Source organism: Ailuropoda melanoleuca, chromosome 15 (assembly GCF_002007445.2).
Source record: "Ailuropoda melanoleuca isolate Jingjing chromosome 15, ASM200744v2, whole genome shotgun sequence".
NCBI lineage: Eukaryota > Metazoa > Chordata > Mammalia > Carnivora > Ursidae > Ailuropoda > Ailuropoda melanoleuca.
Window position 1 is genome coordinate 81696395 of NC_048232.1, and position 24655 is coordinate 81721049.

General features: G+C 46.2%; 3 protein-coding genes across 8 annotated transcripts in view; 2 read left to right on the top strand and 1 right to left on the bottom strand.

Annotated features, from left to right (window-relative positions):
* Window positions 1–1604, top strand: part of LOC100474105 (mitochondrial import receptor subunit TOM22 homolog) — a 16727-nt gene extending 15123 nt beyond the window's left edge. The window contains 3 exon segments of the mRNA XM_034643893.1: window positions 8–69; window positions 538–655; window positions 889–1604. Coding sequence (XP_034499784.1) covers window positions 8–69; window positions 538–655; window positions 889–963 — 255 coding nt within the window. The 3' untranslated portion in view covers window positions 964–1604.
* Window positions 1605–2520: 916 nt separating this feature from the next.
* JOSD1 (Josephin domain containing 1) lies at window positions 2521–19639 on the bottom strand. 3 transcript variants are annotated; one of them, XM_034643894.1, is made up of 5 exons: window positions 19502–19639; window positions 18428–19252; window positions 5523–5651; window positions 5216–5410; window positions 2521–4629 (listed from the first exon to the last, which is right to left on the bottom strand). In XM_034643894.1, exons 2-5 carry the CDS (start codon window positions 18610–18612, stop codon window positions 4530–4532), a joined length of 609 nt encoding a protein of 202 aa, XP_034499785.1. In that variant the 5' UTR covers window positions 18613–19252; window positions 19502–19639; the 3' UTR covers window positions 2521–4529. The 3 variants fall into 3 exon arrangements, with proteins under 3 accessions (XP_034499785.1, XP_034499786.1, XP_034499787.1); XM_034643895.1 differs by having other exon boundaries at window positions 19478–19611; XM_034643896.1 differs by having other exon boundaries at window positions 19573–19587.
* Window positions 19640–19902: 263 nt separating this feature from the next.
* The window catches only part of GTPBP1 (GTP binding protein 1), a 38241-nt gene continuing 33488 nt past the window's right edge, over window positions 19903–24655 (top strand). For all 4 annotated transcript variants that reach the window (XM_034643891.1, XM_034643889.1, XM_034643890.1 and 1 more), the window contains exon 1: window positions 19903–22711. In XM_034643891.1, coding sequence (XP_034499782.1) covers window positions 22520–22711 — 192 coding nt within the window. In that variant the 5' untranslated portion in view covers window positions 19903–22519. The remainder of the gene's footprint in view (window positions 22712–24655) is intronic.

Sequence of the window (24655 nt, forward strand, 5' to 3'; positions counted from 1 at the left end):
AGAGAGGGTCCGGTCCGCGGCTGGAGCCACTTTTGATCTCTCCCTCTTTGTGGCTCAGAAAATGTACAGGTAAGGGACGAGGGCAAAGACATTGGGATGTATCTGGGGTGACTGAAGTGCCGTGAATGAGTATGGGCTTTGGAAGTAGCAGACCGGGGTTGGAGGCCAGCCTGCCATCTAGATCACTGAGTGACCTTGGGCTGGTGGTTGCCTTAACCTTTCTTGGTCTCAATTTCCTTCCCCTAAAGGGGCAGTTCTTATGGGACAGGGTCGTTGGGAGGATCGTTTCACGTTATGTGAGGTAATTAATGTGCCTTGTAAATACCTTTGTGAGAACTCAGGAGAATGTTAGAACTGCTGGCACGAGATAAACAGCCAGCAGAAACTGCTCGTCCTGTTTCTGGTAGGGGTTATGGTGCGAGGGTTGGGTAGAACACGCGTATCAAAAACATGGCAGTGTAAGAGGGTTGGTTACTGGTTTCTTGGTGAAGCGATCTGTTTTTGTGTCTCGCTATCATGCTCACACTCCCTCCGCAGGTTTTCCAGGGCAGCCTTGTGGATTGGGACCACTTCCTTCATGATCCTGGTTCTTCCTGTTGTCTTCGAGACTGAGAAGTTGCAGATGGAGCAGCAGCAACAACTGCAGCAGCGGCAGGTGAGCCCAGTCCCTGGGCCTCTTGCCAGTGGTGGAGGTGCAAGGTGTTGATTTCCCAGCACCTGGGTAGACCAGCAGTTACTTGTGGGTAGAGCTTGGGATCCAGCCCATGTTCTTTTAGGTACCCTACAGTGCTCAGCAGTTTGTGTAGAGCTTGTCTGCCCTGTCAGTTATAGTGGAAATGCAATCCCTAGGCTTGTATGATGCCTTATACCCCTCCTTTTCTTTTCCAGATACTTCTAGGGCCTAACACAGGGCTCTCAGGAGGAATGCCAGGGGCTCTACCTTCACTTCCTGGAAAGATCTAGATTGCTACTGCTATATGACTTGTCTTGGTGGGACAAGTTTGAAAATTCAATAGTGTTTGAACTGCTGATTATTTGGATTTTTTTTTTTTTTTTAAGTAACTTTGGCACATTGATCTATCCAAACCCGTTGGGGAGAATTCTCCCCAGTGTCTCACGGAGACTCCCAACTTGCAACTGTGCCCTCCACGCTGTCCCATTTCTTCTGTTCTCACTCTGATACCAGAGTGCAGCAATGCAGACGGTTACTCCAGCTCTGGCCATCCCGCCCCTTTCACTAAATCACTCATGATCGGAAGATCTCACTGTCCCATTGTGGCACAGGAACTGATGCCACTGGGAAGGATGTACCCCAGACCATTTTTGTTTTTAAGCATGGAGATGTTGGGAAGGGACATGCACATGATATGAAATACATTAATGCATTACAGCCGTAGTGTAAAGCAGCCACTGTGAATTTCTATGTTGGAAAGGAGGGAGGGCTGGGCAGCAGTTTCAACCATAGGATGGGGACTGTGGAGGACAGAGCAGGAGCTCATGTCCTCTGCCCATTTTGGCTATGAGAGACCGGTGTCTGTCTAAAAAAGAAAAAAAGTAAGTGCTCACTTTTTGTATTTAAATATTAAAAACGATTCCAATGGAAAGTGTCATCTATGTACTTGAAATACATATACCTCAAAATCACTTAGGCCGCCCCTCACTTTCCTCTCAGCTCAGCTAGCACCACCATTTAACAGTGTTTGACCCCTTAGGCCCAAGTTAAACTTCCAAAAGTGAAAAGGATGTTTCATTTCTGGCCAAGAACCTCTTAATAGTAATCTTTGCCCTGAATTCAGGTAGTCATTTTCAGATCTACCAACAAAGGACTGGGTGCAGGTACTTGTACAGTCATAAAGGATTTATAGGGAATGACATAGTACTAATACCTGGTCTAGGGAGGGAAGGGTGGCAAATAGAACTTTTTTGGTTTGTTCTTTTAAAAATTGCCGAGATGAGCTGATCATGAATCCAACTGTAGCCCTGTCTTTGAACTTTGCAGTTTTTCCATTTAACAAAAATTTTTATTAGCACTGTAGTATTAATAGTACTGAGGTGTTTTGTATTTATCAGAATAATACAAGTTAGGGCATATAGTACTATTCCTATTTTACAGAGGAGGAAACAGTCACAGGAAGGTTAAGTAATTTGCCAGGCTGCATAGGAAATGCTGGACCTGAGTTCAAATCCAGTAGGCCCTATGCTGTGATCTTGACCTTGTTAACCAGAGAAAAACACTGGTCACTTGTCAGTGCTGGTAAAGAAAATTTGTACTTTGATTAGTTTTCCTCAGGTTGTTGAGCCTAGTTTTTATAAACTGAAAAATGCCTCAGACTTTTGAACCAAATCCTACTTAGTGAGTATCTTACCTGGGTTTTTGAGGTGAGAGGTTTGACCAAAGCACAACATAGCTCTAAAAGGTGGCTTACGATGGTAGTGAGTTTTTCTTCTAAAGCATCGTCATCAAACTAAAGTTTACTTTTTTCAATTACAGAATTCAGGCAGACAGATGGGAGATTTATGTACGGAGTTTTCCATTTTTAATATTTGGTTAAACAAAATACATCTTTTGTAAACAAACCCAGCACAAGGCCAACAAAAAAAGGAATAAAAGCAAGAAAAACAAAAAGCCTAGGGTTGCCCCTTACTGGGCATCAGGGTCAGGCCTGTCCCCTTCCTTAAAGGAAGTGGGGCTTTTTGCCCTTGGGCATCAGCATGGGTCCCTGTTCCTAAGCACCAAAATTGGATATGAACAGAGAAACCAGCCCTGAAATGTTTAAGCGTCTTTGCATATCCCATTGGCTCATGGACTCCAAGTGCACGGGGACTCCTCTGAAGTGCCATTTGCACAGGCCCAAGCAGATTGGTGGAGAGGAGTTTCCTCCTCCTCCCAGGAAATGGCTTACTATCACTGACAGTGCCCATGGACCCAAGGTCCTGCTTGTGACAATCAGGTCGGCTGTAACTTCTGGCTGGTGGTGGTTGGAATGTCATTGTGCAGGGGTAAAGAGCTCCCTGTGGTGCCAAGCAGGTCTGGTGTGGAAAATGGTGCAGAAGAGACTGCAGCCCGTTGCCGAGGGGGTGTGATGCAGTAGCCGCTTGGTGGCCTCTGTTACTCAGCATAAAAAACGGCCTTGTTGGATTGAAGGTACATGTGCAGAAAAAGTGCTGGTGTAAACATGCACTCCAGTCACAGTGGGGAGAAAGCCTCAGCTTCATCCTGTTAAGCTTGCTCAGGCTTGACATGCAAGCCCCAGGCTGGCTTTGCTGCTGGAGAGACGTCTGGCCAGTGGGGCAGCTCTCAGACCTGCCAAGACCACCGATGGTGGTAAGGGGTAGACAGGCCGTCTCCACCTGCCCACCTGCCCCGAGGCAACCACAACCACTTTGGTGACACACAGTGTGGTAGGATACTTCCCCTCCTTCTGTTTTCCAAAGTTACAGGAGAAAAGTGGCCTACAACTATTTAAAGAGGTAGGGGGTGGATCAATTCTCATTGATTTGTAAAGGAAACTAAAGAAAGATGACAAATCCAGGTCCTATAACAATGCACGTAAACACCCAACTTGAGGGTTCTGATTCTTATCACTATAGTGACTCCGAGCCCAGGACTTCTACCAATTCTAGCTGCTCTTAATCTCTGAGTAGCTTATCTTCACAATATTTGCCTCACTCAACTGTTTCTCAAACTAGTAGAATTGGATATCGAAAGCAGACTTGTTTCCTGATTTTGCCGGAGTGTGTCAACTGGGAAAACTGCCCTCTTGCCTGTCTGTGCCCCAGCGCCTCCGAAATCATTGTAGTGAAGTGGCAGGGACAATGCTGCAGTGAGGCCGACGGGCCATCCATGCCTGCCCCGGTCTGCCTTCCGCCATGACCTCTTAGGTATCTAGCTCACCCTGTCACACTAGAATATTGCAGGATTCAACCACCTGACGAGGAATACTAGGGAATGTTTCATTAGAAAACTCCAAGGATGGCCATAAACCACCCTTAAAAATGGGGGTAATGGGTGGCATTAGGGTTGGAGACAGCACGCTGTACCACTGCTGGGATTTTGGAGATGGTTTCCTGAGAGGCCCTTACGCTCTGGGTCCGTCAAGCCAGTCATACGGGCTTTGCATGTACTGTGTCTTCAGACCCACTGGTTGCCAGGAAAGGGGAAGTGGAGGCAGCATCTCCAGGTGAGTCACAGCAGCAGGGTTCTCCAGCAGAGCCTCTGTCAAGTTCTCGTAGGAATGGGGGAAATACGCTAGGACCCACCTGTCTTCCTCCTCTCTTCACTAAACAAGGGTCTTCCGCAGCTTGCCCTAAGCACACACAGCTCCTACCTTCCTGTCCCAGGAATGAGTAACGCTGGGTGGTTGGTTCTTGGAACAGTCCACACATCTGTCTGTCCTATTGCACTGTCCAATCTGAGGGGAAACCCAATGAGATGTTTGGGAAGTGGCAAGGGCAGACCCACTGTGTAGGCCACAGCACATGACGGAGGACTTGGGGACCGAGGTGAGGGAAGGTTGGGTAGAACGGCGTTACACATCAGCCCTCCAACTCTGACGGGCCTCCACCTCTTCTGGCACCACCAGCAGAAGTTCACAGTTCTTTCCTCGCAAGTGATGTTTGAGAAATTTCCTGCGGGAACAAAGGGTAGACGAGAGAGAAAATGAAATGCAGGTAAAACTGCAAATTCTAGTTTCGGGGCTGCGTGCTCCCCAGTGACCTCATTCTTCAACCTGTCCAGTTCATTTCTAACCTGAATTTTCACTCATTCTCATGGAACTGCCAACAGCATCTAGTTCTGTGAGGAACAGAGCTGGCCCAAAGTGCTCAAGTAAGGGACTTCTCTTTGTTTAAAAAAAAAGTTTCTTCTTTGGTCTCAGGGAAATTGAGCCCTCTCTGGTCTAAACGTCTGCCTTTCTCCTTCTGAACTGGCAGCTGTACCATCCCAGTTGTCTAAGTGAAGACAATGTTACGATGCCAGTCCTCCCAGACCAGAAGGCCAGCATTCTGGGTGCTGGAACTTCTCTACCAAAGGGACATCACATCCTCATGGGCCATCAAAGATACAGGTCTTTCAGGTCTGAGACCATGAGTCTAAGCAGGGCAGGGAGAGGATGCAAGGAGCTAGGGATTTCGTCTCCTTTGTCAAAGAACCAAAGATGGGCTCAAGTTCCCCAGTGCACCAACGGAAGGAGCCTGGCCCATTTGAAACAGGTACCTGAGCTCGCTCTCGCCTCCAATCCACTCGGGCATCTTCAGTTTGGAGTCGAGGTTGTAGTAGGCACCTCCCACCTCTCGAACACAGATCCAGTGCTGCCTTTTGAGAGGCAACTTCAGCGGACCCCAGCACAGGCTGGAGGGCAGATTCATGATGAAGCCCATGACATTCGTGAGAGCAATGGCACTGACATCCCTGCAGAAGAGAAACGGCGTCAGCCTCTGAGGCAGTCAACTCCCCAAGGTTCCCGTCGGGAACACCTCCCCACTCGTGCCCGAGTTCTCATCTCAAGCCTGGTTCAGATTACCTGCGCTTGTCCCACCAGACAGCTTCATAGCCTTTGGTTTGAAGTGCTGCCATAATGACGTTCACATCATAGTTCCCATTTCCCAGCATGCTCTTCTTGTGGGGGGTCACCATGGTGTTTGGAGACAACCTACAAATGTAAAAGGAGGAGGGCTGAGACGTGTGGGCTGCCCAACCCCTCCTGCCCGGCACATCATGGACACCTTCCACCACCGCCCCTAGAAGCTTCTTTCCCCATTCAGTACAAGGTAACTACTTTTTACCCAAGTATTCTATAGTTTGGGCTCCTACTGCCCTAGAGATTACCTCTTTTTATGCAAAACATTTATTCAGTAGTGGTGGGGCCTACCTGCTGTCATTCACAAAGTCAATGGACCCAAACCATGTTTCACAAGAGGTCTCCTTTATGAAACCCCCAGCCTACCTATTTCTACAGTCTTCTTCCTTGCTGATCTTGCTGCCTTAATACAGCCATTTTTCTTAAACATTAGAAAAGAGTAATTGATATTTTCATTTGCATAGGTAGTATTTGTTGCTACTCTTTTACAGTTTAAAAAAAATTTTTAAACTTCAATTAACATATAACATTATTAGTTTCAGAGGTAGAGTTTCATGATTCGTCAGTCTTATATAATATCAGGGCTCATTACATCACGTCCCTCCTTAATGCCCATCACCCACCCATCTCCCCTCCAGCAACCCTCAGTCCACTTCCCATATCAAGAGTCTCTCATGGTTTGTCTCCCTCTCTGATTTCATCTTGTTTTATTTTTTCCTCTCCTCCCCATGATCCTGTTTTGTTTCTTAAATCCCACATATGAGTGAGATCACAACTGTCTTTCTCTGATTGACTTATTTCACTTAGCATAATACCCTCTAGTTCCAGCCACGTCATCACAAATGGCAAGATTTCATTTTTTTTTTTGATGGCTAAGTGGTATTCCCTGGTGTATATATAAACCACATCTTCTTTATCCATTCATCTGTCGATGGATATCCGGGCTCTTTCCATAGTTTAGCTATTGTGGACACTGCTGCTATAAACACTGGGTTTCAGGTGCCCCTTTGGATCAAAATATCTGTATCTTTGGGGTAAATACCCAGTTGCTGGGTCATAGGGTAGTTCTATTTTCAACTTTTTAAGGAACCTCCATACTGTTTTCCAGAGTGGCTGCACCAGCTTGCATTCCCCCCAACAGTGTGAGAGGGTTCCCCTTTCTCCGCATCCTTGCCAACATCTGTCATTTCCTGACTTGTTAATTTTAACCACTCTGACTGGTGTGAGGTGGTATCTCATTGTGGTTTTGATTTGTATTTCCCTGATACCAAGTGATATTGAGCATTTTTTTCACATGTCTGTTGGTCATCTGGATGTCCTCCTTGGAGAAATGTCTGTTCATGTCTTCTACCCATTTCTTGATTGGGTCATTTGTTCTTTGGGTGTTGAGTTTGATAAGTTCTTTATAGATTTTGGATATTAGCCCTTTATCTGAAAAGACATTTGCAATTATCTTCTCCCATTCTGTTGGCTGTCTTTTGGTTTTTGTTGACTGCTTTGCTGTGCCAAAGCTTTTAATCTTGAAGTCCCAGTAGTTCATTCTTGCCTTTGTTTCCCTTGCCTTTGGAGACGTGTCTAGCAAGAAGTTGCTGCGGCCGAGGTCGGAGGTTGCTGCCTGTGTTCTCCTCTAGGATTTTGATGGATTCCTGCCTCACATTTAGGTCTTTCATCCATCTGAGTCTATTTTTGTGTATGGTGTAAGGAAATGGTTCAGTTTCATTCTTCTGCATGTGGCTGTCCAATTTTCCCAACACCATTTGTTGAACGGACTGTCTTTTTCCACTGGATATTCTTTCCTGCTTTGTCAAAGATTAGTTGACCACAGAGTTGAGGGTACATTTCTGGGTTCCCTATTCTGTTCCACTATCTATGTGTCTGTTTTTGTGCCAGTACCATACCATCCCAATGATTATAGCTTTGTAATAAAGCTTTAAGTCTGGCATTGTGATGCCACCAGGTTTGGTTTTCTTTTTCAACATACGTTTGGCTCTTTGGGGTCTTTTCTGGTTCTATACAAATTTTAGGGCTGTTCCAGCTCTGTGAAAAAAGCTGATGGTATTTTGATAGGGATTGCACTGAATGTATAGATTGCTCTAGATAGCATAGACATTTTAATGATATTTGTTCTTCCAATCCATGAGCATGGAACATTTTTCCCTTTCTTTGTGTCTTCCTCAATTTCTTTCGTGAGTGTTCTATAGTTTTCTGAGTACCGCTCCTCTGCCTATTTGGTTAGGTTTATTCCTAGGTATTTTATGGTTTTGGGTGCAACTGTAAATGGGATCAACTCTGTACTTTCTCTTTATTCTCCCTGTTGGTGTATAGAAATGCAACTGATTTCTGAGCATTGGTTTTATATCCTGCCACTTTACTGAATTCCTGTATGAGTTCTAGCAATTTTGGGGTTGAGTCTTTTGGGTTTTCCACATAGAGTATCATGTCATCCACAAAAATCTGCAGATCTGGATGCCTTTTATTTCTTTTTGTTGTCTGATTGCCGAGGCTAGGACTTCTAGTACTATGTTGAACAGCAGTGGTGATAGTGGACATCCCTGCTGTGTTCCTGACCTTAGGGGAAAAACTCTTTAAGTTTTTCCCCGCTGAGAATGATATTTGCTGTGGGTTTTTCAGTGCTGGTTGTGATCTCTCCTCTTTCATTCATGATTTTATTTATTTGGGTCCTTTCTCTTTTGTTTTTGGTAAATCTGGCCAGGGGTTTATCAATCTTACTAATTCTTTCAAAGAACCAGCTCCTAGTTTCACTGATCTGTGCTACTGTTCTTTTGGTTTCTATTTCATTGAATTCTTCTCTAATCTTTATGAATTCTCTTCTCCTGCTGGTTTTAGGCTTTATTTACTGTTCTTTCTCCAGCTCCTTTAGGTGTAAGGTTAGGTTGTGTATTTGAGACCTTTCTTGTCCTTGAGAAAGGCTTGTGTTGCTATATACTTCCCTGTTAGGACTGCCTTTGCTGCATCCCAAAGGTTTTGAACAGTTGTGTTTTCATTTTCATTTATTTCCATGAATTTTTAAAATTCTTCTTTAATTTCCTGGTTGACCCATTCATTCTTTAGCAGGATGCTTTTTAGCCTTCATGTATTTGAGTTCTTTCCAAATTTCCTCTTGTGTTTGAGTTCCAGTTTCAAAGCACTGTGGTCCAAAAATATGCAGGGAATGATCCCAATCTTTTGGCACCAGTTGAGACCCGGTTGGTGACCCAGTACTCTGGAGAATGGTCCATGTGCCCTCAAGAAGGATGTGCGTTATGTTGTGTAGGATGGAGTGCTCTGAATATATCTGTGAAATCCATCTGGTCCAGTGTGTCATTCCTTGTTATCTTCTGCTTAGATGATCTCTCCATTGCAGTGAGTGGAATGTTAAAGTCCCCTATTATTATTGTATTATTATCAATGTATTTCTTTAATTTTATTAATTGGTTTATATAATTGGCTGCTCCCATGTTAGGGGCATAAATATTTACAACTGTTAGATCTTTTTGGATAGACCCTTTAATTATGATATAGTCCTTCCTCATTTCTTATTACAGTCTTTTGTTTAAAATCTAATTCGTCCAGGGGCGCCTGGGTGGCTCAGTCGATAAGCATCTGCCTTCGGCTCAGGGCGTGATCCCGGCGTTCTGGGATCGAGCCCCACATCAGGCTCCTCCACTGGAAGCCTGCTTCTTCCTCTTCCACTCCCCCCTGCTTGTGTTCCCTCTCTCGCCGGCTGTCTCTATCTCTGTCAAATAAATAAAAACTCTTAAAAAAATTTTTTTTAAATCTAATTTGTCTGATATAAGGATTGCCAACCCAGCTTTCTTTTGATGTCCATTAGCATGATAAATGGTTTTGTACCCCCTCACTTTCAATCTGGAGGTGTCTGTGGGTCTAAAATGAGTCTAAGACAGCATATTGATGAGTCTTGCTTTTTTATCCAATCTGATATCCTGTGTCTTTTGATTGGAGCGTTTAGCCCATTTACAGAGTAAATTTCAGAGTAACTACTGAAAGATATGAATTTAGTGCCACTGTATTACCTGTAAAGTCACTGTTTCTGTATATTGTCTCTATTCCTTTCTGGTCTATGTTACTTTTAAGCCCCAAAATCCCTCTCTTCATTTAAGGGACCCCCTCTAATATTTCTTGCAGGGCTGGTTTAGTGATCACAAATTCTTTTAGTGTCTGTTTGTCCTGGAAGCTTTTTATCTCTCCTTCTAGTTTCACTACTGTATGTCAGGGTGTTAACCTATTTTTATTGATTTTGAGGGGGATTCTCTGTGCCTCTTGGACTTGAATGCCTGTTTCCTTCCCCAGATTAGGGAAGTCCTCTTCTGCCCCCCACCTCCACTTCTTCTGGGATCCCAATTATTCTAATATTGCTTCGCTTTATGGTATCACTTATCTCTCAAATTCTCCCCTTGTGATCCAGTAGTTGTTTATGTTTTTCTCAGCTTCTTTATTCTCCATCATTTTGTCTTCTAATCACTAATTCTCTCTTCTGCCTCATTTATCCTAGCACTTACAGCCTCCATATGTGATTGCATCTCATTAATAGCCTTTTTGATTTTGCCTTGATTAGATTTTAGTTCTTTTATTTCTCCAGAAATGGGTTCTCTAATGTCTTCTATGCTTTTTTCAAGCCCAGCTAGCATCTTTATAATCGTTATTCTAACTCGAGTTCCCACATCTTACTTATATTCATACTGATTAGGTCCCTGGCTGTCAGTACTGCTTCCTGTTCTCTTTTTTGAGGTGAGTTTTTCTGTATTTGTCATTCTGTCCAAAGAAGAATAGATGAACAAGAGAACAAAATACTAAAATGGCAACAATGACAGCAGACGAATATACACTAAACAAATCAGAAGAGACCTGAAGCTGAACAAAAAAATTAAAATTAAAAAAAGAGAGAATATAATCAGACAGATGAACTGAACAGAGCAACACATGGAATCCTGTGTGTATTTTGGTCTATTTGTTAGAAAACTAGGTCCCAAAATTATGAAGAAAGAAAAACTTATATATGTACAAAAATAAATACAATGAAAGGATAGAATGTAACCATAAAAATAAAAATTAAAAGACAAAAGAAAAACGAAAAAAGAAAAAAAAAGGAGGAATATAAACAGGTGAACAGAACAATACACTATATCCTGAGTATATTTTGGCTTTAGTTTGTTAGAAAAACTACATCTCAAAATTGTAAAGAACGAAAAACACAGATATACAAAAATAAAATTAAATGCAGTGAAAGGACAAAATGTAACTATAAAAATGAAAATTAAAAGAGATTTAATAAAAGAGTTGATAAAATAAGAAATTGGTTGAAAAAGGAAAGAGAAAAAAAATTAAAATTGAAAGACTAAAGAATCATGAGAAAAACCCATGAATTCTATATACTATTCTCCCCCAGCACTGGAGTTTTGCAGTTCTGGGTTATCAGTAAAACTTGGTCTTAGCTGGATGTTCTTGCTGATTTTCTCGAGGGGCCTGTTGCACTGATTCTCAGACGTCTTTGCCTTGGCCAAACTGCCCCACCCTTGCCTGGGGCCAGGCTGAGTAAGGCTCTGGATTGCTCTCTGTACATACTTGTTCCCTGAAGGCTTTCCATCCAGTTTTAGAGGATGAGAATGAAAACCCGCCTCCCAATCTTCAGCCCCTGAGCTAAGAGCTCAGGGTCTCACTCCTCAGTGAGCCCTCAGGAAAAAGCAGTCAATCACGCCTGTCTCCCTGGTCTCTGTCTGTGACCGAGCATTTCTGTCTCAGGTACATGACCCATTTTCAGTCTCCAAATCCTGAAGACTCCTGTGGTATGCACCTGCACCGCTCCTCCCCAGGGGAAGAAGGGGGGTCTCGCCTTGGTTCTGCCGCTCTCTGGGCTCCTGCTCAGACAGCGGTCACCTGACCGTGCGGCGGTTCATGGTATATAGTAACCCTGAGCTGAGAGCCCACTCCTGGGCTCACTGATTGCAGCTGGCTTCCCTGCTCCGATGTCTGGGAGCTCTGCCGTACTCAGGCCATCCCTGGTTCTCCTGTGACCCCTTGGATCCTGAGACCACACTGAACCACCAAGGATTCCGCCTCGCCACCTGAGCACCCTTCAGGCAGCGACGTCCCTCACTGGAATAGACTTCTCTAAGTTCTGATTCTGTGCTCTGCTGCTCTATCACTTTCCTCAGCCGGCTTACAGAGGCTCCCTCCCCCCGCGGTTTATCTTCAGATATATCGCCTCGGGTTCACTTCTCCGCACCTCCTAACTTGTAGAAGGTGGTCACTTTTCTATTTATAGAGTTGCAGCTACGCTTTTCTTAGATCTTTGGTTGAGTCTGCCGGTGTTCAGAATGATCTGATAGCTATCGAGCTGAATTCCTGGGACCAGATGAAACTAAGGTCTCCGAATCCTCTGCCATCTTGGACTCTCTCCTTTTTTTAACAGTTTAGATGCTTTCTATTTAAGGCTTGCACACTTGGTAATCGTTAATCTTTAAATACTCCAAGGCATACAGAGGCTCAGGCAGGTAACATAAACGTATGAACTGGGGCCAAATGGAAAGCAGTAAGAAGTAGTAAGGCCTATACTGAACTGGAATGCATGAGCCACCTAAAGTATTTCAAATAAGTGTGTGTGTGTAAAATGCTTGAATAAAACATTTAAAAAAATTAAAACACAAACAATTAAATGAAAAAAATGAATGTGCCAAACAAAACTAAACTTGCCCACCCAGCTCTAAGTCATTGTTGGCCAGGCCTTATCAGCCACTCCTTCATCTCAAGGCAAGGGCAGCAACTCTAAAGGCATTTGCAGTCCTATGATTTTGCTTTCATAGGCTGGTCAGGCCAGCAGGACCCAAGGGAAGGCCATCTGGAAGGAAGGGGTGGACTGCTTCCACCTTGGTGTGAAGGGGAAGAAGGGAAACGGGGTGAGTTTCTCAGGAATAAAAGCAGAGGGCAGATGTCCAGGAGGCTGCTAAGCGCCATCTTTAGAAGAGAATCATGACTTTAGGTCAACTCCGAACTAGAGTTTGTTTTTTTTTTTTTAACTTCTCTATACAGAGTAACCATTATGATATTTTTTTTCTTTTTTCTTTTTTTTTTTTAAAGATTTTATTTATTTGACACAGAGAGAGACAGCCAGCGAGAGACGGAACATAAGCAGGGGGAGTGGGAGAGGAAGAAGCAGGCTTCCAGTGGAGGAGCCTGACGTGGGGCTTGATCCCAGAACCCCAGGATCACGCCCTGAGCCGAAGGCAGACGCTTAACGACTGAGCCACCTAGGCGCCCCCATACTGATATTTTTCAAACATAAAACATTCCTTCCACCTGCTTAAACCCTCCAATGGCTCCCAGAGCGCTTAAATACAGTCTAAATTACTTCCTTTCCCTGCAAGGCCCTCAGAACACTGCTGACCACATTCCTACCTCCTCTAACACACACATACCTGCTCCCTACTGCTTGAACACACAAAACTCCTTCCCACCTGAGGGCCTTTGCAGACACCGTTTCAGCCGTTTGGAAAGTTCTTCCCCTCGATCGACACTTGGTTTGCTCCTTATAATCTGGGTCTCAAGTGTTAGTGCGTTAGAGGCCTTTTTTGACCACCCAATCTTCAGTTTTTTCCAGGCACCAACTCTTTTTCCACCTGCTTTAATTACAGCCCTTGTTACTACCCGACACGTCTATTTTCCACACTAGAATGACAACAGGGGCCTTCTCTATCCTGTTAGGACTATATCACCAGGACCCAAAGAGTGCCTGGCACATGACAGGTGCTCAAGAAATGTTTACTGACATGCTCACCATGTTTGTTTTGCTACTCCATCTCTTTCTTTGTAAACACTGGTAGCAGACCCTTAAAAAGAGCCTGTGAGCTTGTCTCCAGAGCTAGCAAAGAAGGGGATCAGAGGACACAAAACTTCACTCTGCAACCAAACTGCATTTCACTGTAACCAGAACTACCATTTATTGAAAAATTCCATGCTACGCCCAATGCAAGATGCTTTAATGTATATCGCGTTTAATTTCCACAATAAACTATAAAGCTTAAATTATTTCCATTTTATAGGTTTAAGAAACTGAAGTTTGGTGATTTAAAATGGTGGCTTGCCTGTGATCACTTATCTCACAAATGACAGAACCAGCATTCATAATCAGGTTTGTCTGACTCCAACGTTGTGCTTGCTGTCTCATGGTGAGGGCCCAAGAACCAGAGCGGGTGGTGGCAGCGGGGTGAGGAAAGGAAAGGCCAGTAGACCTCCTGGGGCCTGGGCCTAAAATGCAGCTTCAGAGGATGAGGCTCTCAGTGGGCTCTTGTATTAAATAAGAAAGCAAGCATATGAAAGCAAGCCTAGCGCAAGGTGTATCAAGTTCCTCCCCCTTCACCAATTTTTCAATAGCTTCTCCTCACTTTCGGTGAAGTCTCCAGCCAGGAGATGGATGAAGGCTCCAACAAAGAAACTTCTGGGTCTTTTACCTTGTTCACCATTTAACTCCCTACCAAGCTCCAAACTTGGGAGCCATGCTTTCCTGAGTGTGCTCCCAGATGACCACAGAAGGTGTTCAATACATTAATGGCTGAAAGAATCAAGTAAAAAGTTTCCTGCAGGAACCTGTGGAACCCTTAATATGCTAATATTCACCTTGAGTCTTGAGACAGGGCAGATTTCAGTTCCCAAACATATCTGACCAAACATTTTTTTTGAGGTGGACCTTACAGCAGTGTTCCCAGGGTCTCTTCTCCACATCCCACATCTTCTATCTCAGATTCTAACCCTCTCCTGTCTGTTCCCATTCGCTCTCCCCAAACTGGAGCTTCCTTGCCCCATATCTGGGCTTTTGACACAGTTGCTAAATTGATCTCCTTGTTCCCAAACTCTGCTTCCACCAAGTCACCTATATGTTCCTGCCTCATTCACCAATCATTTCACTCTCTCATGTAAGAACTGCCACCGGAACCAACTGCCCACTGGCTAACTCCAACCCTCCCGGCCCTCCTGGGCCTGCCGTTCCCCTCTCCTTGGGCTTTAAGTGCACTTCAGACACCATGACCATGTGGCCTCTATTTTTCCTGCTCAAGCCAAATCCTAAAACTTCTTCAAGGTCAATGTCACATCCTACCTCTTCCATGGAATCTTTCCTGGCTTCTGTGTAGAAGAGAGAGAGAGATGGGGAGGACCACACATTATCCTAGAAAGCAGCACCAACAGTAACTGTGAGATTTAACCTCTGTGCCTGTTGGCCCATCTGTAACAATGGGAATAATCAGCATCTTACAAGACCATTAAAGAATTCCCTTACCTTATACATGTCCAACCAAAGAGCAAATTCCCGAAGCACTCTACTCTGTAGCCCTGCCAGCAAAGCAGTGGCAACTGAATAAACATGTGTTGGCCTAGAAGATATCACTACAGGGAATGCAGAGAATGGCCTCCATTTCATTCCTAGACTGGTCACTTGAGTACGTGGGGTCCCCCCGGTGTGCCATTATACCAGTACTCGTTTCTATTTAGCAATAACCGGGTGCCCACTGTGTTAGCTACTCTTAGAGCTTTATCTCTGAATCCTTCCAACAGTCTTAAGACAGAACTTAATCTCACTGTGTTAATAAGGAAGCTGAGGGGCAGCGTGGCTACAGGGACTTGCACGGTCCTATGCAGCGGGTGAGTGACACACAGTAGTCTCCCACATAGTTCAACACACAGGTCCCACTGAATTCCATGGTATCCTGTTCTGTGATTCTTTTCTTGAGACTCCTTGGCAAACTCCTGTTCAGGACTGTCTTCATGATTTGGATAGAAGTTCTTCTTTTTTTTTTTTTTTTTAAAGATTTTATTTATTTATTTGACAGAGAGAGACAGCCAGAGAGAGAGGGAACACAGGCAAGGGCTGTAGGAGAGGAAGAAGCAGGCTCCCAGAGGAGGAGCCTGATGCGGGGCTCGATCCCATAATGCCAGGATCACGCCCTGAGCCGAAAGCAAACGCTTAACGACTGAGCCACCCAGACGCCCCTGGATAGAAGTTCTGGACTAGAAAGCAAGCCTCTCACTTCCGTCGTCACAGCCACAGGTTAGAGCCATGGGATTTGAAGTGATCTCTAAGTGAGAAGATAGGCTGTAGCCACATCTCACTAAAGCCTATGCCCTCAGGTGAGTTCCTGGTCCTCCGTCGTGGTTATTCCTGTGTCTGGCTATGGTGAGGATTTCAGAGTTTAACAAAAAGGAGTGGAGACATTCATCAAGTTTCCTTTTCTAATTATTATTTTCCTTTTTATCAGGTCTGAAGAAATGTGCCCTTAGAAAATACGTCTCAGAACTTCCTGATGTGTCTTTAAATTATTAAATACATATAAAGCACAGATCATAGCGCCAGGCACTCAATGTTCCTGTAGGTGTTGGCCATGACGACGATGTGTTTGCCTGGCTCTTGGACAAAATGATTTAAATCTCTACAGGTTAACACTCTACACCTTTTAGCAATTTACCACCGCCACACCTTTAAATGTGGCTCCTTCCACTTGCTCAGGGACCTTTCAATGAGGAGGCTGGACTTCTCCTCTGCGGTAGAACAATGCCGGTGGTCCACCAATATCTAACATCTCCTCGTCCCTTCCCGCTTGCATTAGATTTTCCAAGTGGTACCAACATGGTTTTCATCTACTTAGATTTCAACAGCTATTTTTTGGGGGGGGGGGAGGGATACATACCTAGCTGCAAGAACATTTAATTACTGAACAACTGAGATCACTCTAGTGAAAACGGTTTGAGGCTGAGGATTTTCCAAATAACTCAGCAAAGCTGCTACTACATTATTTGACTTTTAAATCCTTCCTTTTTCAAAGCACAGGCACATATATGATGAGACGTACGAGATCAGACATCCACATCTGTATATGTGCACGATGACGCCTGTCCAGTTTCTGAGCTTTACTCTAATTTCACATGTTGAAAACTGATCCTTTTCAAACCAATGACCTCTTCTGCCACTGTGTTCAAATCCTTGACTGAGACTCTGCCACCTTGACTCCTCTCTTCCCCATCCCCATGCTGCTGGGCCATTGGCTTTACTTTTTCTTAGTCCGTACTCATTTCTGTTCCAAACATGAGTCATCTCATATCCACAACTGTACTGAAACTCCACCCTGCTTTTGTATTTCTCCTTTTTTATCTGGCTAAAATTCGACTGCTGGGATGAACTTCCTCTCAACAAACAGCATTCATCAAAAATTTTCTCCCGTTTCTCCCATTCATCAGCCCCATCTTCAAAAGAGCATAAAACTTTGTATCTGGGAATTTAAAATCATCTAGCTTAACCTGCCAACATTACTATTCTTTCCATTAACATCCAAACAGATCATATTTTCCCTTTCAAATGGCTCTAAATTCCAGGGTTCTAACTTCACTAAAGTTTATTCTCAAGGTCTGGTCAATGTGGAGTTCTGGGATGTACTTAGTGGCTGAGTCCTGTTGAACTTGTTTTCTCTACAGTGCCTAGCAGTGCTTGGCATGCCGTAGGCCACTAGTAAATGTTTGTTTATAAAATTCCATCTTCTCTTCCTCACCTCTTCTCCCTTTCCTCTTTCCTCTATCCCTTTCATGCGTCTTTGTTTCTATTTATCCACACCAAATCTTTCCATACAAAATGCTCTACAGAGAATTCCACCTCTGGAGTGGAAACTGAGTATATTTTCTTATATCCTGGTTTGCTATTACTTTGAGATGGATCTTTACCTTGTGCTGATAGGAAATTGGGGCGTGTAGTATAAATTTACTAAACCTTTAGTAGCCAGGAATAGAACTCTGGTTCCATGTGAGTGTTTACCAAATATTTAGCATTCTTTCATTCAGGGAAAAGCACACTGCAAGAGTTATCCACAAACAGCTTATGATCATAAGCTGTCTTTAGACCCAGGCCCAACTTACTAGCAGGGTGGTTGGGTACTTTTGATACAATTGCTCTCCATGCCTTTCCAATACTCAGGAAGTAGCAGAGCAGACGTACTGCGGTGTCCACCCAGACACTGCAGAACTAATTCTCAAACCCTTTGATAAAAGAATCTTAGAACATCAAAGTAGAGAGAGAAAGAGCTGAACTTATATCAACCTGTCAGGGAGCATTCAGCAAAGTGGGTAAAAAGGCCATTGAAAATGAAGTAGAAAGAGGAAGAGATCTAGAGTCAGCTCCAAATCACAGCTTTGCTACTTAGAAGCTATTTGGGCAAACTACCAGACCTTTCTGCCTGTTGCTCTATCAGTAAAATAGAAACAGTAAAATAACTGCTGGCAGGGCTATACAAAGCAATGTAAGAAAAGCACCAAGGCCAGCACATGGCCTCATAGAAAAACTGAGCACTGTGTATAGCTGAGCACCTTCCTTATAAAACCCACAGCATTCCACCTCTGATAACAGGTGACCGTGTACAGATCTTGTCCCCCTTCGAGACTGTCACCTCTTGGGGGCAGGACTTGAGAGGCATTACAGCATAGTGGTCAACAGCACAGATCCAAACCTGAATTCAAACTCGGCTCCATCTGTTGTTATGTTACCTCAGGCAAATTACTGAACTTCTCTGAGCCCTGTCTATGTCCATAAAATGGAAATAACACATATTCCATGGGATCACTGAGGGGAACACAGGAGATGATACAACTAAGGGTTTTAGCACTGTGCCTTGCCTATAGTAAGTGCTCAATCAATGAGAGTGATTATTTTCCCCATCTCTGTATCCCCTATACCTGCTAACAACATCTAGCTAATTAATACACCTGTTGAAGGTTCAGGTAGCTGAGACATTGCCCCACCCACAGAAATTCAGAAATAGCAGAAAGTGTAAAAACGCCAAGGAGAAGGGGTCTCCTACCTCTGGAAAATCTCTTGCAGCGTTTCCCGGGTGAAGGCATTGCTGTCCTGGAAGACGTTATTGAGGGCATGCAGGGCACAAAGCTCCCTGCGCTGTTTCTCATGGTAGATTTGTGGGGGTGCTGCCTGGGGCAGCTCCAAAGATTCAGATTTGGCCTTGTCTCCTTTCCATGGCACGCAACTCATGTTTTCGTTTTAGGTTCCAGAGAGGGCTAAAAACACCCCACCCTTCCCTCCAGAGGAAGAATGTAAGCTTCTCAGTCTTTTCAGGATTCCTGAGATCCACCTTATTTTCTGGAGTCCACGATTTATGCTTTGTCACGGGGAGAAAGGTTGGAATCAAAAGGAAAAAAAAAATCCACCTCCATCAATAGAAAGATCACTTTTGGATTAGTGTATTTTCGCCACCACTGTCAAAGTGCAGAATTTTTAAAAAATCATAGATCTAAGATCTTGTTTCCTTTCTTCTATCCCCCTCCAAAAAAACCCCCCAAAGCCCCAAGATTTTCTTGCCGTATTTTCCTCTCTGCAAATGCCAACCAGGCCTCAATGCAGGAGGACCGAACGGAATTGGTCACATCGCTCCTTTTCTTCCATTTCTTTCAAACCGCAACGCCACTGACTCAGGAGACAAGGCCTAGGTGGTGAGTAAAACGCAAAATTCGAGCAGTTAGCGAGGGCCGGCCAGCGTGGGATTGCGGGCCGAGCTGGAGCCTCGGGGGCTGCTCTCCATCCCCTCGGGTGCGGTGGGGTCCCGCAGGGCACGGGCCGAGGCGGGGGCGGCTCCCTCGGAACGCGCGGACTCTCTCGCCCTCTCGCTGCGGCCCTGCGGAGGAGACAACCCGGGTCAGCTCCCGCCGCGGAGACCCAGGCTGGCGGGGTAAGTGGTGGGGCGGGTCCGGCCGCAGCCCGAGGGAAGGTCCTGCGCAGCGACTGGCAGGCCCGCGAGGGGTGGGGTCGGGCCCACCCGGCTCGCCTCACCGCCCACACCCCAACCTCCCCGCCCATCACGTGAGTGCAAGCCGACACGCCCTCCCGCCGCTGCCCCTACCCTTGCCGCGGGTAGCCCCCTCACCGCTGCGGGCCGCCACCTGGCGCTGCGGGCCGCCACCTGGGCCGCGCTCGGGCGGGCGGGCGAGCGCGCACCTGAGCCCTACGTCAGCGGCCCTCGTCGGGCGCGTGCTCCGGAAACGCCCTCCTGTGCCGTCCCCGCTCCCGCCTGCCGCGGCGTCACGTATGACGTCAACCTGTCGTCAGGCGGCGCCGGCTTTAAGGCCGCGGCTGCCACCCGTCGGTTAAGTGGGTGTGGGTGGTGATGGGCGGCCAGGGCGGGGCGCGGTCGGGGTCCGCGGGCTGTGGAGCGGCGAGAGCTGGTTCCCGGCTCCTGGGTTCGGTTTTTTTCCGGCGCTGAGTAGGGCGGGGCGGCCGGCTGGAGTCTCGCCCCGACGCCCGCCGGTCCCCACCCCTCCCCGGGCGTCGGCGCCGTTCTGGGGCGGCGACCCGGCTTGCGGCTGCACTTCCCCGTCTTCCTCTCCCTTTTCCCTCTGTGGGCCGGTCTTCTCGAGCGGAGTACTTTCGAGAACCTGGACTAGCTACTCCTTCGTTGACCGTTTTATGTTTGTCTAGCGCGCTATTCACCAGGTGATTTCAAAGAACCTTACTAAAGAGGTCGGGCGTAAATTGTCTTGGTTAGTGGGCCCGGCCGCCTCTCACTTCCTTGGGAGCGCTGAGGGTAAGTGCCTCGTCCGGAGTCACATTTCAGGTGGAATGGAGAGTCCTGTTTCAGTGGTGTCAAATTTCGGTGCACTACACACACACACACACACACACACACACACAGACCACTGTCCCCTTGCCCTCGGGCTCCCACCTGGTCTCACGGTGGCTGACACACAACTTTACTCCCTGGATTTTCTCAAGGAGTTTTGTGTGTCAGGAAGGTCAACACCCAGTTCCGCGTGGACTTCTTTCCCCTTTATCTACCTCTAGGTCATGTGGAAGGCATCATGTACCCTGGCTGCCCTTCTTTGGGATTTTTGTGCAGAAAATTGAAAAACCAGATTACATAATTCAGGCATTTCTTGAACCTTGCTGCAACACGACTCTCCTAACACCATTAAACTCACCACGGTTACCACTTTAACACACCCTTGAGTGCTTACCATATGGTTGGGAGTCCTGCCTTAATACAGTCAACTTCTGAATTATCTTCAATTTTTGTAATTTGTAAGCCTCCTAAGGGTTGCAGTTGTATTTTCATGACATTAGTTAATGGAGGCTTGCAAGCGCTGTTCATTTATTTGCTAACTATGCCATGAGATAGCTGCTGCTTTTGTTTTTTTATTTTGTTTTGTTTTGTTTTTTTAGAGGGGACAACCAAAGCTCGGAGTTAATTAACTTCTTTCAGGTCAGGCAGCTAGTATAGTGGATCGGAATTTGAACCTGAACTCTAACCTGTCTTCGGAAAGAATGTAAAAATGGGAAGGGAATTCCGTTCTCAATATGTAATTTTAGATTTCTCTGTTCAAGGAGCACCTACTCTTCGGAGGGTTTTTTCTGGGCAAGCCCTATAGTGAGAAGGACATGTTTTTTGGTCTACCAATAGGTGTCAGCACATTCTGAACTTGAGCTCTTTCTGGAAGAGCCAGTTGGTAAAATGGTAAATACCAATTATTATTCTAGAGTACTAAGGCTTGATGTTTGGCTTTTCTGACAAATAAAGATTTTAATGTTTTTAACTACCTCATAGAGGAATATATAGGATAGTGGTGAGCATAGCCAGAAAAGAAAAAAACACATTCGAAGAGCTATTAACACGACCTTTGGAGTTGAACGACTTCTTGTCCCAGATTCCCCACTATGTTTGTGCACCTAAGACTTGATTGTAAAAAAAAAAAAAAAATTGTGGTTGAAAACAGGAGCAAGCAGAGGTTGCCTCGTTTTTGTTTTTTTTAGGTGGCTCCCTGAAACTGAAGGCCATTTTGAACCCTGCCTCTTATTAAATCCTGTGTGCCAAACCTTAAATCTTGGTTATGTTACCATCGCAATGGCTGCTCTTTCTTGATTGCTGCCTGCGACGAGTGGCCAAGGCCAGCATTATGCAAGTTTTGGCTAATCCCTCCTTTTATCAAGCTTTTCAGACACTCGAGACAGGGAGAGACACCTAAAATTTGTGCTGATGGTACTGTGGATTGAGACTTTCCACAACTGATGATACTTTGGAAAAATCATCCATAGGAAACTACCCTAACAGACCCTACATCTCAGCTTCACAGTTTACAAATGTGGTGAGGTACTTTTGGCTTGTATTTTAGCTCGTTGCCTCTTTTTGGCCCTGTAATTGCTCTCTCCGTAGAAGCAGTGAATGGAGAGTTCTCCCTAAGGTCAGCATTTAATTAATTGCCTCTCTTTGGCTGCTATAGTATTCCAGGCATCGATCTTTCTATTAAAATTGCCTGGAGGTTGCCAGCACTTCGGACCTGGATCTTCCAGGGACTGCCGGGAGGGAGTCAATGAGTTGAGAAGAGGGAGGCGCCTTGTGCAGTTTACTATCCCGGTGGGCGGTGGCCCGAGGCGCGGGACCTATTCGGTGACTAGATTGGGCCTTGCCCCTGTCCATCATCGGAAGGCTCTCCGCGGCGACTGTTTTGCAGTAAGATTTGGAAACTGAACACCGCCTATGGAAAAGAGGGAGGTGAGGGTAAAAGTTGTGTGTATTTCCCCATTCATTGGATGGCTGCTGCGTCAGTCATACTCTGCCCAGTCTCGTTGGCTGGAAGGCTCCAGGCAGGTAGCGTGGACGCGGTGCTGCCCCCTCCCGAGGCGCGAACTAGGCGCGTGACGTCTCAGACATTTGTTGTTGGGGTTTGGACCTCATTAATTATTCATTAGGTGCTTGAAAGGGCTGCAGTGATTGGTGGCTGAGAGGCCTGGTCGATTGTTTCTTAGCTAGAGATACGTGTCACCCTCTACGCGGCTGGAGAAGTTTCACATAAATTATCCGATGAGGGGCGGGGCGGGGCCACGCATAGATTAGGCAAATACGCCGAGGAGGGAGGGGAGGCCGGCTACGAATTAGCCTAAGTTATTAAAGATGGCGGCGGAGCGGAGTCGCTCCCCGATGGACTCGCCGGTCCCGGCCTCTATGTTCGCCCCCGAGCCCAGCTCCCCGGGGGCGGCCAGGGCTGCGGCGGCTGCCGCCCGCCTCCACGGCGACTTCGACTCCGACTGCAGCGAGGACGGCGAGGCGCTCAACGGCGAGCCGGAGCTGGACCTCACCAGCAAGGTAGGCCCGGGCGCCGGCGGCTGCGCTGAGGGGACGGGGCGGCGGGCCGAGCCGTCTCCGGGGCGACGGCGACGGCGCCGGTGGGGGCGGGAGGGGCCGAGCCGAGCCTGCCCACCTGCCGGTACGGGAAGCGTCTGAGGCTCCCGGGCGAGGGGCAGCCCTAGAGGGCCGCGCACCGTCGTCCTCACCCTGCGGCTCCTGCCCGGCCTCCCGCCGTCCTGCTCCCGCCGATATCACAACCCCTCGGCTCCGCCACGTGGAACGGGGGTGCCCGACGCCCGGAGCACCCCGCGCGATTGCGGTCCCCGAGCAGTGCCGCCTCCCCCGAGACTGAGGGGGTGGTCCTCTCCCTGCACTGACCACGGCTGCCGAGAGTCGGAGGTGGCTGAGGCAGGGGGAGCGGAGGCGCGGGAGGATCGGGCAACCCCACCGGGGGCAGGAAGGCAGCCGGGGCTCTTCCTGGTGTCGGAATAGGAGACGGAACGTAGTTGCTCAGTGTCGGAGTGGGCTGTCTGAGGAATATCCTTCCCAAACCAAAACTGAAAGATGGGCAGGACCCATAACCTCGCCATACTGGGAGTGTAAGCTCATCTGGTATGAATGGAATAATGAAGGAGCTTTTAAATCGGGGCTTCTGAGCTTGTGAGAAGGTAGGCAGGAGTTAAGGGCTCAGCTTCTGCTTGGCATTTTGAGGATTAAAAAGTAAGTATAAGATGTGACTGGTGTTTTGAAGGTGCTTAAACATCGCTAAAGGAGAAAGAATGCCAACTTGGGAGTCAGACAGGGCTGGGTTCCCTTTCCTGCCCTGCCACTTAAAAAGGCGCTGTGACCTTGGGAAAGTTTCTTAACCTCTCGGTTCTCCAGCTCCTTCATTTTTTAAGTACAGATGTGTTGTAAAAATGAGAAATGTATATGACGTTTAAAAACAAAACAAAACAAAAAAACGGGCCCAAGATGGGGTCATTTGCCCTCTGGACTACAAACCAGTACTTAGTTACAGCTTCACCCTCTCCCATACGGAAGGTAACCTTGCCTGAAATGATCCTTTCTTTTCTTTCCCTAATAACCTTGTCTCACCCCCTTTCTGCCTATAAAATCTTTGGTTTTGGTACAGCCACTTGGAACTCCTTTCTCCTGGCTCAATAGGGTGCTGCCTGATTCATGAATTTAGAGTAAAGCCAATTAGCTCTTGAAATATACTCGATTGAATTTTGTTTTTCTAACAGACACCTACCTAGTACAGTGCCTTATACTATTAGGCAGTAAATGTTTGAAGTGAACCGAGTAACTGATAATTCCTTGTGCAGATTAAATAGCAGCCTATGGAAGAGAGAACACCAACACCGCCTGCTACCTGTGGTTGGATAGTTACAAGAAAAAGACATTTATGGAGCACTGAAAACATTTGCGACTTTCACAGTCTCTGGTGGCAAAACTGCATGAAACTTGACCCAAACTGGAGAGAACTTCCCTTGCAACCTAGGCAGCCAAATTTCAACTCTTCTCTCTCTCTCTAGTCTCAGCTGCCTACTTAGAAACCAGCTATCTGCCTTATTACAGTTTTCCTGTCTGATGTCTCTACTGCCACAATGAGAATGGCCAAGCTCAGAGAGAGGGATGATCAGAGGAAATGTGTGAGGTGATGTGACATGATGCGAAAGACCCAGACAACACCCAGGTTCCAAGTACAAGCCCTAATGAGTCAACTCAGGAAATTATAAGAAATGCACTTGATTCAAAAGCAGATGAGTTGGATGTCAATTCATGGTCAAGGTGCTGAAGAATCCTGAAAACACAGTGGGAAATTGCAAGGCAGAGTTGCAAAGAGAATAGTGCTTTCATTTCCTGACCAACTTATTTAATGTTCTGGGATAGGGAAGTGTTACTTCATCACAGAGCTGGGGAAGTCCTCCTCACTATTTTGAAGTTGAGAAGCTATATGTG